Raw genomic sequence first — 13,260 nt, forward strand, 5'->3', positions numbered from 1 at the left:
GGGGGGTGGCCACAGGGCTGCAGGACAGGCTGGGCTGTGCCACTGGTTGGGCATGGCTGGATGAGGTGATCCCCAGAGGTCCCTTCTGACATCCACCAGTCTGTGATGCTGTGATTCTGGGACTGAATCTGCCCAAAGGTCCATGTATGAGTCAAAGAGGCCTGCCCTGGCCCATCAGTTGTTGTGATGAAATCCTCTATCTGCTATAGCCCATTGGTGCTGCTGCGCTGGGATGGGGCTCAGGGAGCCCAAAGCAATTCACAGCACTGTATTGACATATGGCTTCTTAAGAGAAAAACTTGTTCTTCTGTCCCCCATTTCATACTTCTGCTATATCAGCAGGGTATCAACTATGTCACTTTCATCACGCTTCCCTTTCTTTCAATCCCCATTTCCTGCCCTCTTCTACCCCTCCCCCTCTGCTTCTGCTCCTGTCCTTCCTTTGCATCCTTCTCAGATGATGACATCTTGACAGAGGCAGTCCAGGCTGTGCATCCTGAAGCAGAACATTTCTAGGAGCATTTCAAAGCAAGGCCAAATACCTCTTTCTCGTGCTCAGCTTCTTCTGTACCTTTTAATACATGTTGCAGGTGAAGTTGTCCAGGAGGGGAAATAGTGTGGCAATAAAGAGAAGTCACCACTCATGTACTTTCTGATCTAACCACTACACAAGAACTGCAGAGCAGCAGAGAAGAGAGAAAGAGAAGCAAAGTAAACAGTTCCTACAGGGATCTCACAGCATATGGAAGCATTGTGTGTCACGCTACCATCCCTGCAGAGTAAGCACCAGGATCCCAGCTCATATTTTTCTTCTTGCATGTCTGTTCTGGTTGTAAAGATGATCTCAACAGCTGGAACTCTCTTTGCAGACCCCAGCTTTGTCCAGTGTTTGTGATACTGAAGGTGCTGGGACCTCTCTGGTTTGAACCCTGCTGTCTCCAGAGGGAAGCTGGGAGCAGCAGTGCTGCCTGGCCTGCAGCATCCCTGGATGAGGCTGGCCAGTAGGGCTGGCTGCTGGCTGCTGCCTGCCACCAGCGAGAGGAGGGCTCCCATGTCACAGTTTGGAAGAGCCTGCAGCTTGTCCTTCCTCCTATGTTCTGTGCTGTCAAGGAGTCCAAACCTCATGCCACAGTTCTTGAACAAGAAGAAATTCTGAACACCCAGTGCAGAACTAATCAGAAAATGCATTGAATGAGAAAGAAGCCAACACCCTCTCTGTAGCAGAGAAGAGGGAAAAGAGGATTTGTGTGCTGTGCTGTTTCTGCGGGATCAGGAGCTACACAGTGTTGCAGGAGACCTGAGCTTCCAAAACAGGTGTATATTTTCTACATTATCCAGTTACTAGAATCTCCTCATAGCTTTAATTAGGAAGGCAGTTCTGAAGCAACCAATAGTAGCCACAATAACTTTGTCTTAAGTGTTTTTCTGTGCCAAACTGTTTTACCCTCATTCTTGCTGACGCTCTTATCAATGCAAAGTAGTTGCTGTATTCCTGCTTTTCAGCAGCTGCAAAGACACCAAGGACCCAGTTCCATAGGCAGCGCTGCACAAACTCACTCTTGGCCTGCAGCCCACTTGCTGCAGTCTGACTGAGGCGGGACCACGTGCGTCTGTGTGCACTGCATTCAGATATGGTAGTCCTGCTGTCATGGCTCTTGAAATGAAAGATTTGGAAACGTTATGAGATAGAGCCTGGGCTACATCCTCAACCAAGATGTGCTCCTTTGTCCCTGTGGGTACACACACTGCTGCTCTCCCGTGGGCTGCCATGGCTTTATGATTTTTGTTATCGGTATTCCACATCATAACATTATGTAGTGCACTGGGATTTAAACAGTTAATGCTCCAGTTCCATGGAATTACGATAGTTCCAGGTACCTGTCTCAGAAGAGAAGAACTACAAAATGAACTACAGCACCCAGAAGACTTTGCTGTTCCATTTCCATGTTCCAGTGGGTGGGAAAGATAACAATGACTGTGAGTCATGAGGTGGCCTCTTTTTTTTTGCCTGCTTTCTCTCTTTTTCTGCTTGTCTCTGTGGTGCGTGCTCCCTAGCCATCCCCCCTACAGCATTACAGTAAGGCCTTCACTTTTTGAATGCTCTCTCTCATTTATTCAATTTATTAGCTTCAATTCCAGACATATTGTATTGTATTGTGTTATCTCGCATTCCACTATCATATGAGTAAATGAGTTCTTTCTCCCTTAGCTCTTTGCCTCTGTTTTATTTTTAGGCCCACCTCCCTGCTTTTTTCAGGGCAGGCCAAGGGTGGGGGACGCGCGGCACCAGGGGGGTTGAGGGGAGAGGTCGAGCGGGCCCCGGCGGAGCCCCAGGGATCGTTCCCTTTCTCTTCCCGTCGCAGCCGCCTTTCCCCGCGAGCAGTTCAGGTTCTGAGAAGACCGGAGCCGCCCTTAAGCCGGCAGGAGGCTTTCGCCGGCGCTGCCGACAGAAGCGGGTGGGAGCAAGAGCAGGAGCGGCGGCCGTCCCTGGAAGCTCCGCGGGCAGCGGCTCTCGACGGCCCTCCCGAACCCCCTTCGCAGCACTGCCCCCGCGCTCGTCCCGTCGCCCTCCGCACGCCGCTCTCGAGCCTCCCCAGCGCCGGGTGGTGGTGCTGTGAACAGCGGCGGCAGAGCTCTCGGCGAGGGCGCTGAGAAGCAGCCCGACTTTTCGCCTCCGAAGGGAGAATGAAGAGCAGTGTTGCCGTTCCCGAGCAGAGTGCTGGCGTCGTGTCATGCGTCATCTGTAACCGTGAGGAAGCCGGAGGTCTGCTTTGAGAGAGGCACCGGGGCTGCAACGAGAGCACTTCCCAAGGCCCATTATGCCTGCGCTGTCCGAGCGCGGTTCCTGCGATGATCTCTGCCAGCTGGGCGCAGTCCCGGTATGGCAGCCCGTGTCTCAGCTGGTGCCCACACCGCTCCGTTCAGCAACAGGAGCTCCATGGGGACAAAGGGAACGGGAGGGCGCCTGGAAGGCCTCACCCAAGGGGCCCCGGAGTGCACGTGGCTGCAGCAGGGACCTTAGGTGGACGTGTTTGTAGTTGAAGCCAGGGACTTTTGTACCACGTCTTACACTAGCAGCCCCAAGGAGATGAGTGTTCTTCCTCGGAAACAAAGGAAATGTAATCCATTCTATGATGTTCTTCCTCTGAAAAAGGAAATTGTGCTAGTTTTACCAACAGCATCAAAATCGCATTAAACGTCACCGGAACAGCTGTACTGTGTGACAAACCATTTTCCTTGGTACAGGGGCATGGCTGGAGGGGAGGGGGAGTTCCAAAGTGGGAGGCAGATGGCTCAAACTGGCTAGGCGCAGCTGCAGTGGGGGAGGCAGATGGTCCTCACTGGGGGGAAACTGAATGTAGAGGGGACTGGATTACTCAAATTGGAGGGCACAGCTGAAATGGGGGTGTAGGTGGTCTAAATTGGGAAGCAGAGCTTGATATGCAGCGTGGGTAGATGACCAAAACTAGGGGGACGCAGGTGCATATGGGGTTCGTCTTCATTCAACACCCAAGCTGGAGGGGACCCACAGGGATCACAGATCGGCAGGGGTTGGAAGGAACTTCTGGAGACTGAGTGCAGCATCCCTGCTAGAGAAGGTTCCCTACAGCAGGTTGCACAGCTAGGCATCCAAATGGGTTGGGAATATCTGCACAGGAGATCACTCCACCTCTCTGGACCACCTGTTCCTGTGCTTTGTCACTCTGACAGGAAAGTTATTCCTCGTGTTTGTATGGAACTCCCTATGCTCCAGTTTTCCCTGTTGCCCATTGTTCTATCGCTGCACACCACTGAAAAGAGTCTGCCCCCCCCAGCAGTGTGGCAGTGTGGCACTGTAAGGCTCTGGGAGCCCTGCCACAAGTGCAGGAGTTAATGTGATTTACGGTGAATTTAGGAATCAGTAAGTAAGAGCGTTAAAAACAAATAACTAAAAAAAATCCCAATCCCCCTTCTTAACTGGGGAGAGGCTAGAAACAGGAATATTAGACTCTGTTCACGACATCTAATTTAGCAACAAACCAAAAAGCACAAACATACGGTTATGCCAGAGAAATGACTAATATTATTTTCAAGGAGACTGTGGGAAATAAGGACACTACAGAACCTAAAAAAATAAGCTGGAGCTATTCCACCAGCCACCAAATCCTTACGTAGATGAAATAGGGTGGAGACCTATGCTACTCTGAATCCAAAATCTACACGTGAAGCCTGCTTACATTACTTTTTTTCTCAACCAGATTGAATTTGTCCAGTAGCTGCCAAAGACAACAAAACGAAGCAAGCAACAAAGAGAGGGAACCGATTTAGTTTTGAGAAGCTGTCTACAAAACCTATCCCCGCTAACTGTACTTGTAACAAAACTGCCCAATTACAGCTGTAAGCACTGACCTGGGATTGAATGTATGTCACCGTTAGGCAGCGAATGGGTGACAATGCACACATTTAACTACTCCCGCCTGTGCAGTCTTTAAATGCCTGCGTTCTTGTTTAACACAAACCAAGTCTGCCCTGCAAGGCAGATGCAAGCACAGCTTCTTCCACCACCTGACACTCTTCAGAACGGTGATGTGCCTCGGAGTGATGACCAGGTGAAGGAGCAGCCTGTTAGTTCTCCAGTACTGCACACTAACCCAGACAGTAGCAGAGGCATCTGTGTGTCAGACACAGGCTTGGTAGGTGGACAGGAGCTATTTGGCAGCTTCTTGTACTTTGAAGTGACAGGTAGAAGGAAAAAAACAACCAGCCCTACAACACAACCATCCATGAGTCCTCGGCCTTGGTAATAACAAGTAACAAAAATAACATGGTAATAACATATGACAGTGACATGAGCCACGCTGACCAACAGCCCCCACCAAGCGTGCCAGCTGGCCGCTGTGCCTGAGCTCCAGCAGGTCCTGCCCAGGTGACCTCAGTTTTCATCCACATGCAAGAAGCTTTGAATTTCAAAAGAAAACACTGATGGAGGTAAGGACGCATATCTTTAATAACCAAGTGGTAAGGAAGACTGGACAAAAGAAGAAGTCCTCTTAAATTTCCACCTTCTATAGCGGTTTTGAGAGAGGAGGACAACGGAAACACTGTTGAGAGATCTGAACAAATCATTCCTGTTAAGTCAGGGAAGGAACAGCAGTGTTCTTCAGGACAGGCTTCTCCCATGAGCAACCCACAGGCTAGAAATGGAACACTGATGCTAGGCAGTTGTGCAGGAAGAGTGCTCCAGCCCCCCTCAGAAAGCAGGCTGTAGCTGCACTCTTTGGCCTGGTTTGTTTTAAAGTCATGGTGATACAAAGAGTCTTTCTGGCTGTGGGAGCGCGGGATGAGACTGAGCTGCCCCGGGCTCCTGCAGACTCCTCTTGGTGTCTGTTTGCAGCATTTTTCTGCCATCCAGGCAACTCCCACAGGACGAAGACAGCAGGCCGACGGGAAGCAGCTCCTCCAGCCCAGCCCAGCGTGGCAACCCCTGCCATGGAAGGCTCTAAGAGAGCACTGCAGGTAGTGGCTCTGCCTTGCTGCAGGGACTGTGTTGCTTGAGACTGCACAAAGCCTCTGTGTATGTGCGCAGTGATCTCGAGCAGAGCCCTTGGTGTGCCTTCTGTTTTGCATTTCTGTCAGCTCCTTCAGCCTCCTTCCAGGAAGCACAGGGTGCTGCACACCTTCCCAGTCTTTTCTCGCCTCCTGGCCTGCCACAGCACACTGATTTTGACCAGGTGCTGTGAGACAGGAGCACGGCCATTCTGGATCCCTGACAGCAGAAGCCGTGGGTCCCCTCAGGCTGCTCTGCTGTGTTTGCCACTAGTTGCAGATCCTGGCCTGGCTTCTGGGCCCAGGGTCCTTCAGGGCCAAAGTAGCGCAAACAGGCCAGGGGCAGGGCTGCAGAGTTGAAGGAAGGCCCCAGGGGTTGGTGTGACAAGGATCGACACCACTGATGACAGGGCTGAGTCTCCTGCTTGCCAGGACCTGCTGCGGGGCCACTCACATGCCTTTCCCCATGCTCACCCCCACTGCTTTCTATATTGGCAAAGGCTGAGAGTCCTGCTGAGAGTCTTGGCCTTGCAGAGCAGTCCCTCCCTGCATACTACAGCAGCATAGCAAGCCCAACCCGGGTGCCCAGAGCAGCTTCTTGGCCGACTGGGAGAGAAACCCAAGTCCAGAGCTGCTCTCAGAGCCAGCGTTCATCACGGCCCAGGGCTCTGCTCTGCCCTCTGATCAGAACGGGGAGAGCAAAGGCAGAAATGGAGGATTTTTCTGGGTCCGTGCCAAGGATAATCCTTGGCAACCAGTCCCAGACTTAACCTCTGTGCCGTAAATCCCCAGGCTTTTCTCTAGCCAAGAGATGTTGGCAAATACAGGGGGAGGTGCTTGTAAAACAGAAACCACAGCTCTTTTCCAGAGCTTTCCAGAGAGCCCCACCTTGCCCCACTGTCCCTCAGGAGTGGGGAGGGCAGAGAGCTTACCCAAAATGTTAGCGCTTAACCTTTAACAATGAAGGGAAACTGTTAACCCTTAACCCTAACCCAAAATGATCATCCTTAGACCTTAACCTAAACAAAAAGGGTACCCCTAAGCCCTAACCCAAAAGTGTAACTGTTAACAATTAACCCTCACCCAAAGGGGTAACCCTTAACGCTGTAAGCATAACCCAAAAGCGTAACCCTTAACCCACTGGTGTCCACCCCTTAGGTTTGCCTGGGCCACATTTAGGGAATGAAAATTGCCTTGGGTCACATATATGCAGGTTGCTCCAAAAGTAATGCCCCCTCTTTATTTCCATGGAAACGACAACAGATACAAGAGCACAATAACACCATTCGCTAGAGCAGCTTCTCAGCTACAAAACTGTTATTGCAACACAGTCGCCGCCATTAGCTCTGCATTTTCGCCGAGGTTCGCTGCTTCCGAGCTGTTCCGGCCAGAACCACAGCGACTGACCGCGAGCTGCACGGCGCTTTCGGTCGGTTCCTTTGCCCGGGAGCCCCGAGCTAACGGAGCGGCCCGGCAGCTCTCGCGAGAGTGGCCGATGTGGCCGTTGCCGGGCCAACGGCTGTGGACCCACGAGCCTTGCCTTAGAGAAAGCGGAGATACCGTAAGCCACCCATTCACATTACTACACAGTGAGGAGGCTGGTTATCTCACTGTGCAGCGAGTGATGTGTGCAGGGGCACCTGGTAGCGCGTTGGTAACGCGGCAAGGGCGGAGCCAGCGCTGCCGGCGACAGGGCCGAGCAGATCAGTCACACCCCCTTAAGACTACCCTAGTAGTGCTAGTGGGTCTGCTGGTTTGCCACGGCTGCATCCCGACAGAAGGCTACTGCCAGGAAAAATGGGGAGACCCAGACTGAGGTCCCACGCACACATAAAAGGAAGGCTGCTTCCAAGAAAAATGTGGAGGCTCAGACAGAGGTCCCTCGACAACATGCTAGTAATACACAGGTCTGTGACTGCAGCTAGTGCCAGAGCCGGGCCTTTGCAGTGCAAAGCGATGGAGACAGCTCTTGTATTAGGTGCGACCAGCTAAATGATTTACTCAGCCTTGTGGCTCACCCGAAGGAGGAGGGGGAGAGGCTGAGGAGCATTAGGGAGTCCATACCTGAGCCCGTTGTAGTCACTGCAGGTTACTAAGGAAGAGAGAGGTGGCCACGTGCAATGGGAACGTTTCTCATCTGCCCTTGATGACAGCTGCGTCTGTGGCAGTGCCCCTGTGGGCAGCCAGGATCTGTTTCCAAGCTGCTCCTTTGTGGAACGGAGAGAACAGCGTCACGAAGGAATCCCCTGTCTTAATTGCATCCCCTGTCATTCTGACTGGAAGAACATCTAAGTAAAGTCTCTCTGTCCTGTGTTTGATTGCAGGTGTGACTGGGAATGAAGGTGCTCCAGCTTCCCCTCTGAGTTCCAGGACTGAAACTCCGGCAGATCACATGGATATGTCATGGCTTTTTAGTTCCTTTGAGAGCTGCCAGCTCAAAGGCCAAATGTCGGCCAGGTCTGTCTGCAGGTGTGAGAGCGTAGTCCTGTGCGTGTATGCCCTTTCCTTGCACGATCCACTGGTATGCTCCACTATTCAGTGATGCCGTTGTGCACGGAAACTTTTCATGGGTCTTTGGTTGCAGAAGTGCCCCCAGGGAGGGCCTTGCTGGTTTCTCGGCTCCTTCCTGCGATGGAGACCAGTTGGAATCCCATGGGTGAGTAGAGGGTCTTCACTGATTCCACTGACGCACTGCTGGTCTTCAAAACTTCAAGCACGGGAGACTGAACTTCATGCATTCTGTTAAGGTCCGCAAAGAGGAAACAGAGGAAAGGATACACCTAGAAGAGGGAAGTACTACTGGTGGTCATCCCGTGTCCTAAAGGAACCTGTGAAGAAAATGGAGAAGGCAGCGCATGGTGGGACTAAAGGGACTGACCAAGAGACTGTGCAGAAGGAGCCATTGCAGGAAAGCAGCAGTGACACACGGCCAGTCTCTGATAGAAAAACACAGGCAGAACAAGCAGCTGGATTGCCAGGTAATTTCAGTCCCATGGTCATCTGGTGTCACCAACCAGAATCACTGTGTGCCACCAGGCCCTTCCTGCCCGCTCTTGCGCAGCAGGCCGGCAGCCAAACGTGAGCAGGCTAGTACAGAGCACGTGCTATAAAGGAACGTGAGGGCGATGAGCCTGGCCCTGTGTGGTAGGAGCCTGCAGGAGTGTTTCTCTGCTGGGCTGGCTCCAGCTGTGCCTTGTGCTGGCTGGAGGCCGACCTTCAGCCTGGGGGTTGTTCTGGCGGAGAGCTCAGGACATGTGTGCTGGGGAAAGTGTGAGGGTTTCTGCTCTGCACTGCTCCCGACGGACAAAGCCCAGACCCCAGGGCAGAGCCCCAGCCCTCAGCCCAGAGTGCCGGTGCAGCCTCTCCCTACCCAACGAGAAGTGGAAGCAATCCTTCTTGTCCTCTGGTGCTTATACACCAGAGATGGAGGTACCCACTGATGATAAAGGAAACCTCTTGGGTCCATGAAGCACACTGTGAGATCATCTGCAGCGCAGATGACAGTAACCTGCGGCATTGTCTCGGTTCTTCCAGGGGTGGATGTTGGGAAAATCACAACGGCCGCTGTTGGCAAAGAGCTGCGAAAACACCACATCCCAGTGATTGCTGTGGTCTCCGCTGTGCTGCTGTCTGTGCTGATGCTGGCCTGTGTTCCTATGCTGTGGATGTGGAAAAAATATCTGTGAGTTAGCTTTTCCCCTAGACACTGTATCGCTGCATTTGGCTATGAAGCATTTGTGGTGACAGGATCCTTGATGGCCAAATCAGCTGCTGGCAGTACACCGCCAGGATTTATGTTGCAAGGCCTTTTAAGTGTTCCCTCGATTCCTATCAGTGAGTAGTGCTTTCTGAAACTCATTCCCACAGGGCACGCAAGACAGAGCGGACAGCTGCAAGACAAGCTGACTGGGAGAGAGATCAAAACAGAGATGAAGGCAGAGCGGAGCTGGGGGAGGCTGCAAAGGAGGATGTCCTCGACCAAGGAAAAATCATCTCCAGGGCATTCTCCTGGTCCTTTGAAGCAGAATTTGCTGACCTGTGCAACAGAATCAGAGCAGACCCCTCCCTTCAGCCCACGCATCCCAGCAGCTCTCCTACTGTCAACGTCTCTTCCCTCAGTAGCTGCAGCTCTCAGGATACCCCTGAGCCATCCAGTGCCCCTGTTACCGGTGCCAAGAAGGCTCGGGTTCATTGAAAGGTCCCACTTTGTGATCAATAAAGACATTCCATTCAAAAGCTGCTGCTGTGACCATTTCCATTGAGTTATAGGGCATAGGGCTGGGGCCAGCACTTGGTGCAAGGGAAGCAGTCGGAGAGCTGCATGCCAGGGAGGGCCTCCTTGGTCCCAGCCTCAGCTTGCTTGTCTAACTGGGCGGTCACCCAAGCTCCCATCAGAGCAGGGAAGTGCTGGGGAGACTTGATATGTGAAGAGTTGTCCTTGAGCTCTTCTGGGCTACTGCCCTGAATCAGGGCATGCAGGGAGGGAAGGAGGCACTTGGAAGGAAGCACTGAGCGCATCTAGGAGAACCGACACTGCAGCAGAGGCTGGCAGTACAGTGAAACTGTACAGTGAAGCTGCAACAAATGGAACGGAACAGAGAATCTACACAGGGTAATTGTTGATGCCTTCAGGAGAGCAGACGACAGCCTGCCCCGTGGCAGTCCCTGTGGAGTCTCACCTCGCACATTCACTCGCTCACGGACGGAGCTCGTCCCTCAGCACTGCCGAGGACTCTGGCAAGGCTCCTCTCCGCCTTTCACGGAGAGGGTCACCTTCCTCAGCTCGCCCCTTTCTCCCAACCGTTACCGGGAGGGGTGAATTAATTTCTTTTTGATATCTTTTCCTATAGCTCCTATTTCTCAAATTCAGGCTCTGTCATTGCCTTCGTTTGTACTACAAGACAGAAGCCCACCCCGCCTACAAGCGAAAAATGGCTCGGTACCAAACCCCCCTCCCCGTTTTACTGCTCGGCACGATGCTCTCTGGCCTGGAGCAACTCTTTGGTCAGTTCTGGTCTTCCGCCTGGTTATGTTCCCTCTCAACTTCAAGCACATCCCTAAGTCTACTCACCAGGAAGGGTGAGTGAGAAACAGAGGAGTGCTGACATTCTGCAAGCACTGTTCAGCAACAGCCACAGCATCGGTGTGCTATCAACACTGTTTTGGTCACAAATCTAAAACCCAGCATTGTCTGAGCTGCAACGGACAACTCCATCCCAGCCAGACCCACCTGAGTACCTGAGTGTACATCCCTATGACTTCCCCTGGCTCTCTCAGCACTCTCAGGCGCAAAACTTCCAGTCCCAGCGGCTGTTCAGCACAGAGGAACTCACGGCTTTATCTCCACCCAATGCTGGTTGTTCTCCATGGCTCTGCCTCAAGGCAGCAGGGCCTGGGAGACCCCGCTAGTAAAGCCCGAGGCAAAAGAGGACACAGACTACATCTCACCCGTCCGCAGAGTCTCATTTGGAACTGACCACATGTCAGTTTTCTTTTTTCCTTGTCTGCAACTTCGCTTATGCAGCTGTGGCACTGCAGTGACCTGCGATTCCTTCCTGCGCACACTGACCGTGCAGTGACACAGTAGCTCGCTGTGGTTGAGACCAGCAGCAGCTGAACACCACACACGGCCCTTTGCTCACTGTCCCCTTCTCAGCAGGATGGGGGAGAGAACTGTAGCAGAGGTAGAGCTCACGGACTGAGAAAAAACTATTTACTGAGACAGGAAAGTAAGAGCGAGAAATAACAGTAACGGCAGTAACCATGTGTGCCTCCACAAAACAAGCGATGCACACGCAGCTGCTCACCACCCGCCAACTGACACGCAGGCCAGACCCCAAGCTGCGGCCCGCCCCGGCCAACGCTTCTCAGTTTTAGAGTTCCTCATGTGATCCCGTATGCGATGGAAGACCTCTTTGGTCAGTTGAGCGCAGCTGTCCCGGCTCTGTCCCCTCCCAGCTCCTTGCCCCCCCAGCCCCTCGCTGGCAGGACAGGGCGAGGAGCTGAGAAACTGAAATCTCCTTGGCTCTGTGCAGCACTGCTCAGCAAAACTAAAACATGAGTGTGTTATCGATAGTCTTCTCCTAAAGCCAAAGCACAGCATCACACCAGACCCTACAAAGGAAACCAACTTTGTCCCAGCTGAAAGCAGGACACGGAGCAGGGGAAGGGATTTCCCGAGTTCCCGTAGGAGCTGCAGCAGATGCGTGTGCTCAGTTTGGCTGGGCAGGTAATACCAAAAGGATTAGTCCTGGAGAATTAACCACAGTGGGTTATAAGGATGCAAAGAACAAAACAAAACAAAACAAACAAACAAACAAACAAAAAACCACACTGGGTACATTTCTGCAATGAATAATTCAAGCCCAAAGCAGACAAATCTAATCAATTGTGAATTTTCTTCCTCTTCCGATGGCATCCACATTGCAGCACAATCAAGCTCTCACTTAGGTTCTAACCTGCCTTCTTGAATTCCCTGTTTCCTTAGGGCCCTTAATGGTCAAACATCCCACTAGTTTTATGTTGCTGTTGCTCTCTGCTGTTTTTAAGCTTTACTAAAAAATGCATTAAAAAAAGGTTGGTTACTGAAATGCCTTAAATTTATTATATATTTGATATGCGTCCCAAGGCAATTCCTGTTTGCTCAGTATGGCCCATGCAGATTAAGGCAAATTAAGAAATTAATTCCTGTTTGCTCAGGGCAGCTAAAAGGTTGGATAGCCATGATCTAGATCCTTCTGCAAGGCCTCTCGGCCCTCCGGGGAGCCTACAGCAGTTAAGTACCATTAGGAAACTTGCCGAGGACGCACTCCCCTCCTGCACCCAGGTCATCGATCAAAGTGTTCGACAGGACCGGCCCGAGAACACTGCGAGTGACCGCACAACCAGGCAGATAGAGCTGCATTCACTGTGACTCTTTGAGCTCTGCCATCAAGCCACTACTTATCCAGCTCGCAGCTGGATAACTTGTCCAGAAGGACACTGAGAGCGACAGTATCCAAGGCCTTACTGAAATCCGGCAAGATTACATCCACTGCCTTCCCTTAATGCACTAAGAAGGAGGCCTTACTATAGAACGAGATGCGGTGACCAAAACTTTGGCTGGCCACACACGTGCTCTCTCACTGCTGTTTAGGCCCCTGGGCTGTTTACTCAGGCAGAGCTTTGATACACAGAAGCATTTTTACTGGTATGTTGTCCTGATGAGCCCTAAACCTTCCCTCCGGGCCTGCTGGCAGTCTCGTACCACCATGCCCTGTTGGCTACAGATCCCTTCAGCAAGTGCGCTTGCCACAAGCCGGTGTGGATTCAAGCAAAAGATAAATCAGAGAATCATAGACTCCTAGAATGGCCTAGGCTGAAAAGGGCCACAATGAAAAGGACCACAATGAGTTTCAACCCCCCTGCTATTGAGAGCTGTTGGAGAGGGTCCAGAGGAAGGCCACAAAGATGATCAGAGGGCTGGAGCACCTCCCCTACAGAGACATGCTGAGGGAGCTGGGCTTGTTCAACCTGGAGAAGAGAAGGCTGCGGGGTGACCTCACTGCAACCTTCCAGTACCTAAAGAGAGGCCATAAACAGGAGGGGAGTCGACTCTTTGGAAGTATAGATAAGAGCAGGACAAGGGGAAATGGTTTGAGGTTGAAGGAGGGAAGATTTAGGTTGGATGTCAGGGGGAAGTTCTTTACTGTGAGAGGGGTGAGGTGCTGGAACAGCTGCTCAGAGAGGCTGTGG

General features: G+C 52.1%; 1 protein-coding gene across 4 annotated transcripts; it reads left to right on the forward strand.

Annotated features, from left to right (window-relative positions):
* The first annotated feature begins 2,015 nt into the window (after positions 1–2,015).
* On the forward strand, positions 2,016–12,945 carry LOC121106757. 4 transcript variants are annotated; one of them, XM_040647447.2, is made up of 6 exons: positions 2,590–7,087; positions 7,851–7,922; positions 8,111–8,182; positions 8,274–8,504; positions 9,061–9,208; positions 9,394–12,945. In XM_040647447.2, exons 2-6 carry the CDS (start codon positions 7,919–7,921, stop codon positions 9,719–9,721), a joined length of 783 nt encoding a protein of 260 aa, XP_040503381.1. In that variant the 5' UTR covers positions 2,590–7,087; positions 7,851–7,918; the 3' UTR covers positions 9,722–12,945. The 4 variants fall into 4 exon arrangements, 2 of the variants coding, with proteins under 2 accessions (XP_040503381.1, XP_040503379.1); XR_006931467.1 differs by adding an exon at positions 2,016–2,077 and having other exon boundaries at positions 2,364–7,087; positions 7,851–8,504; positions 9,394–12,512; XR_006931466.1 differs by adding an exon at positions 2,016–2,077 and having other exon boundaries at positions 2,364–7,087; positions 7,851–8,182; positions 9,061–12,512.
* Positions 12,946–13,260: the final 315 nt, after the last annotated feature.

The sequence above is a fragment of the Gallus gallus genome, chromosome 14, assembly GCF_016699485.2.
Source record: "Gallus gallus isolate bGalGal1 chromosome 14, bGalGal1.mat.broiler.GRCg7b, whole genome shotgun sequence".
Classification (NCBI taxonomy): domain Eukaryota; kingdom Metazoa; phylum Chordata; class Aves; order Galliformes; family Phasianidae; genus Gallus; species Gallus gallus.

What these genes read in the sequence shown, in the direction of transcription:
- LOC121106757 (XM_040647445.2), top strand. Translation starts at nt 8,050, where the DNA reads ATGCTCCACTATTCAGTGATGCCGTTGTGCACGGAAACTTTTCATGGG. An exon ending in GACCAGTTGGAATCCCATGG is followed by an intron (nt 8,183 to 8,273) that starts GTGAGTAGAGGG and finishes CATTCTGTTAAG; the next exon opens with GTCCGCAAAGAGGAAACAGA. An exon ending in TGGATGTGGAAAAAATATCT is followed by an intron (nt 9,209 to 9,393) that starts GTGAGTTAGCTT and finishes TCATTCCCACAG; the next exon opens with GGCACGCAAGACAGAGCGGA.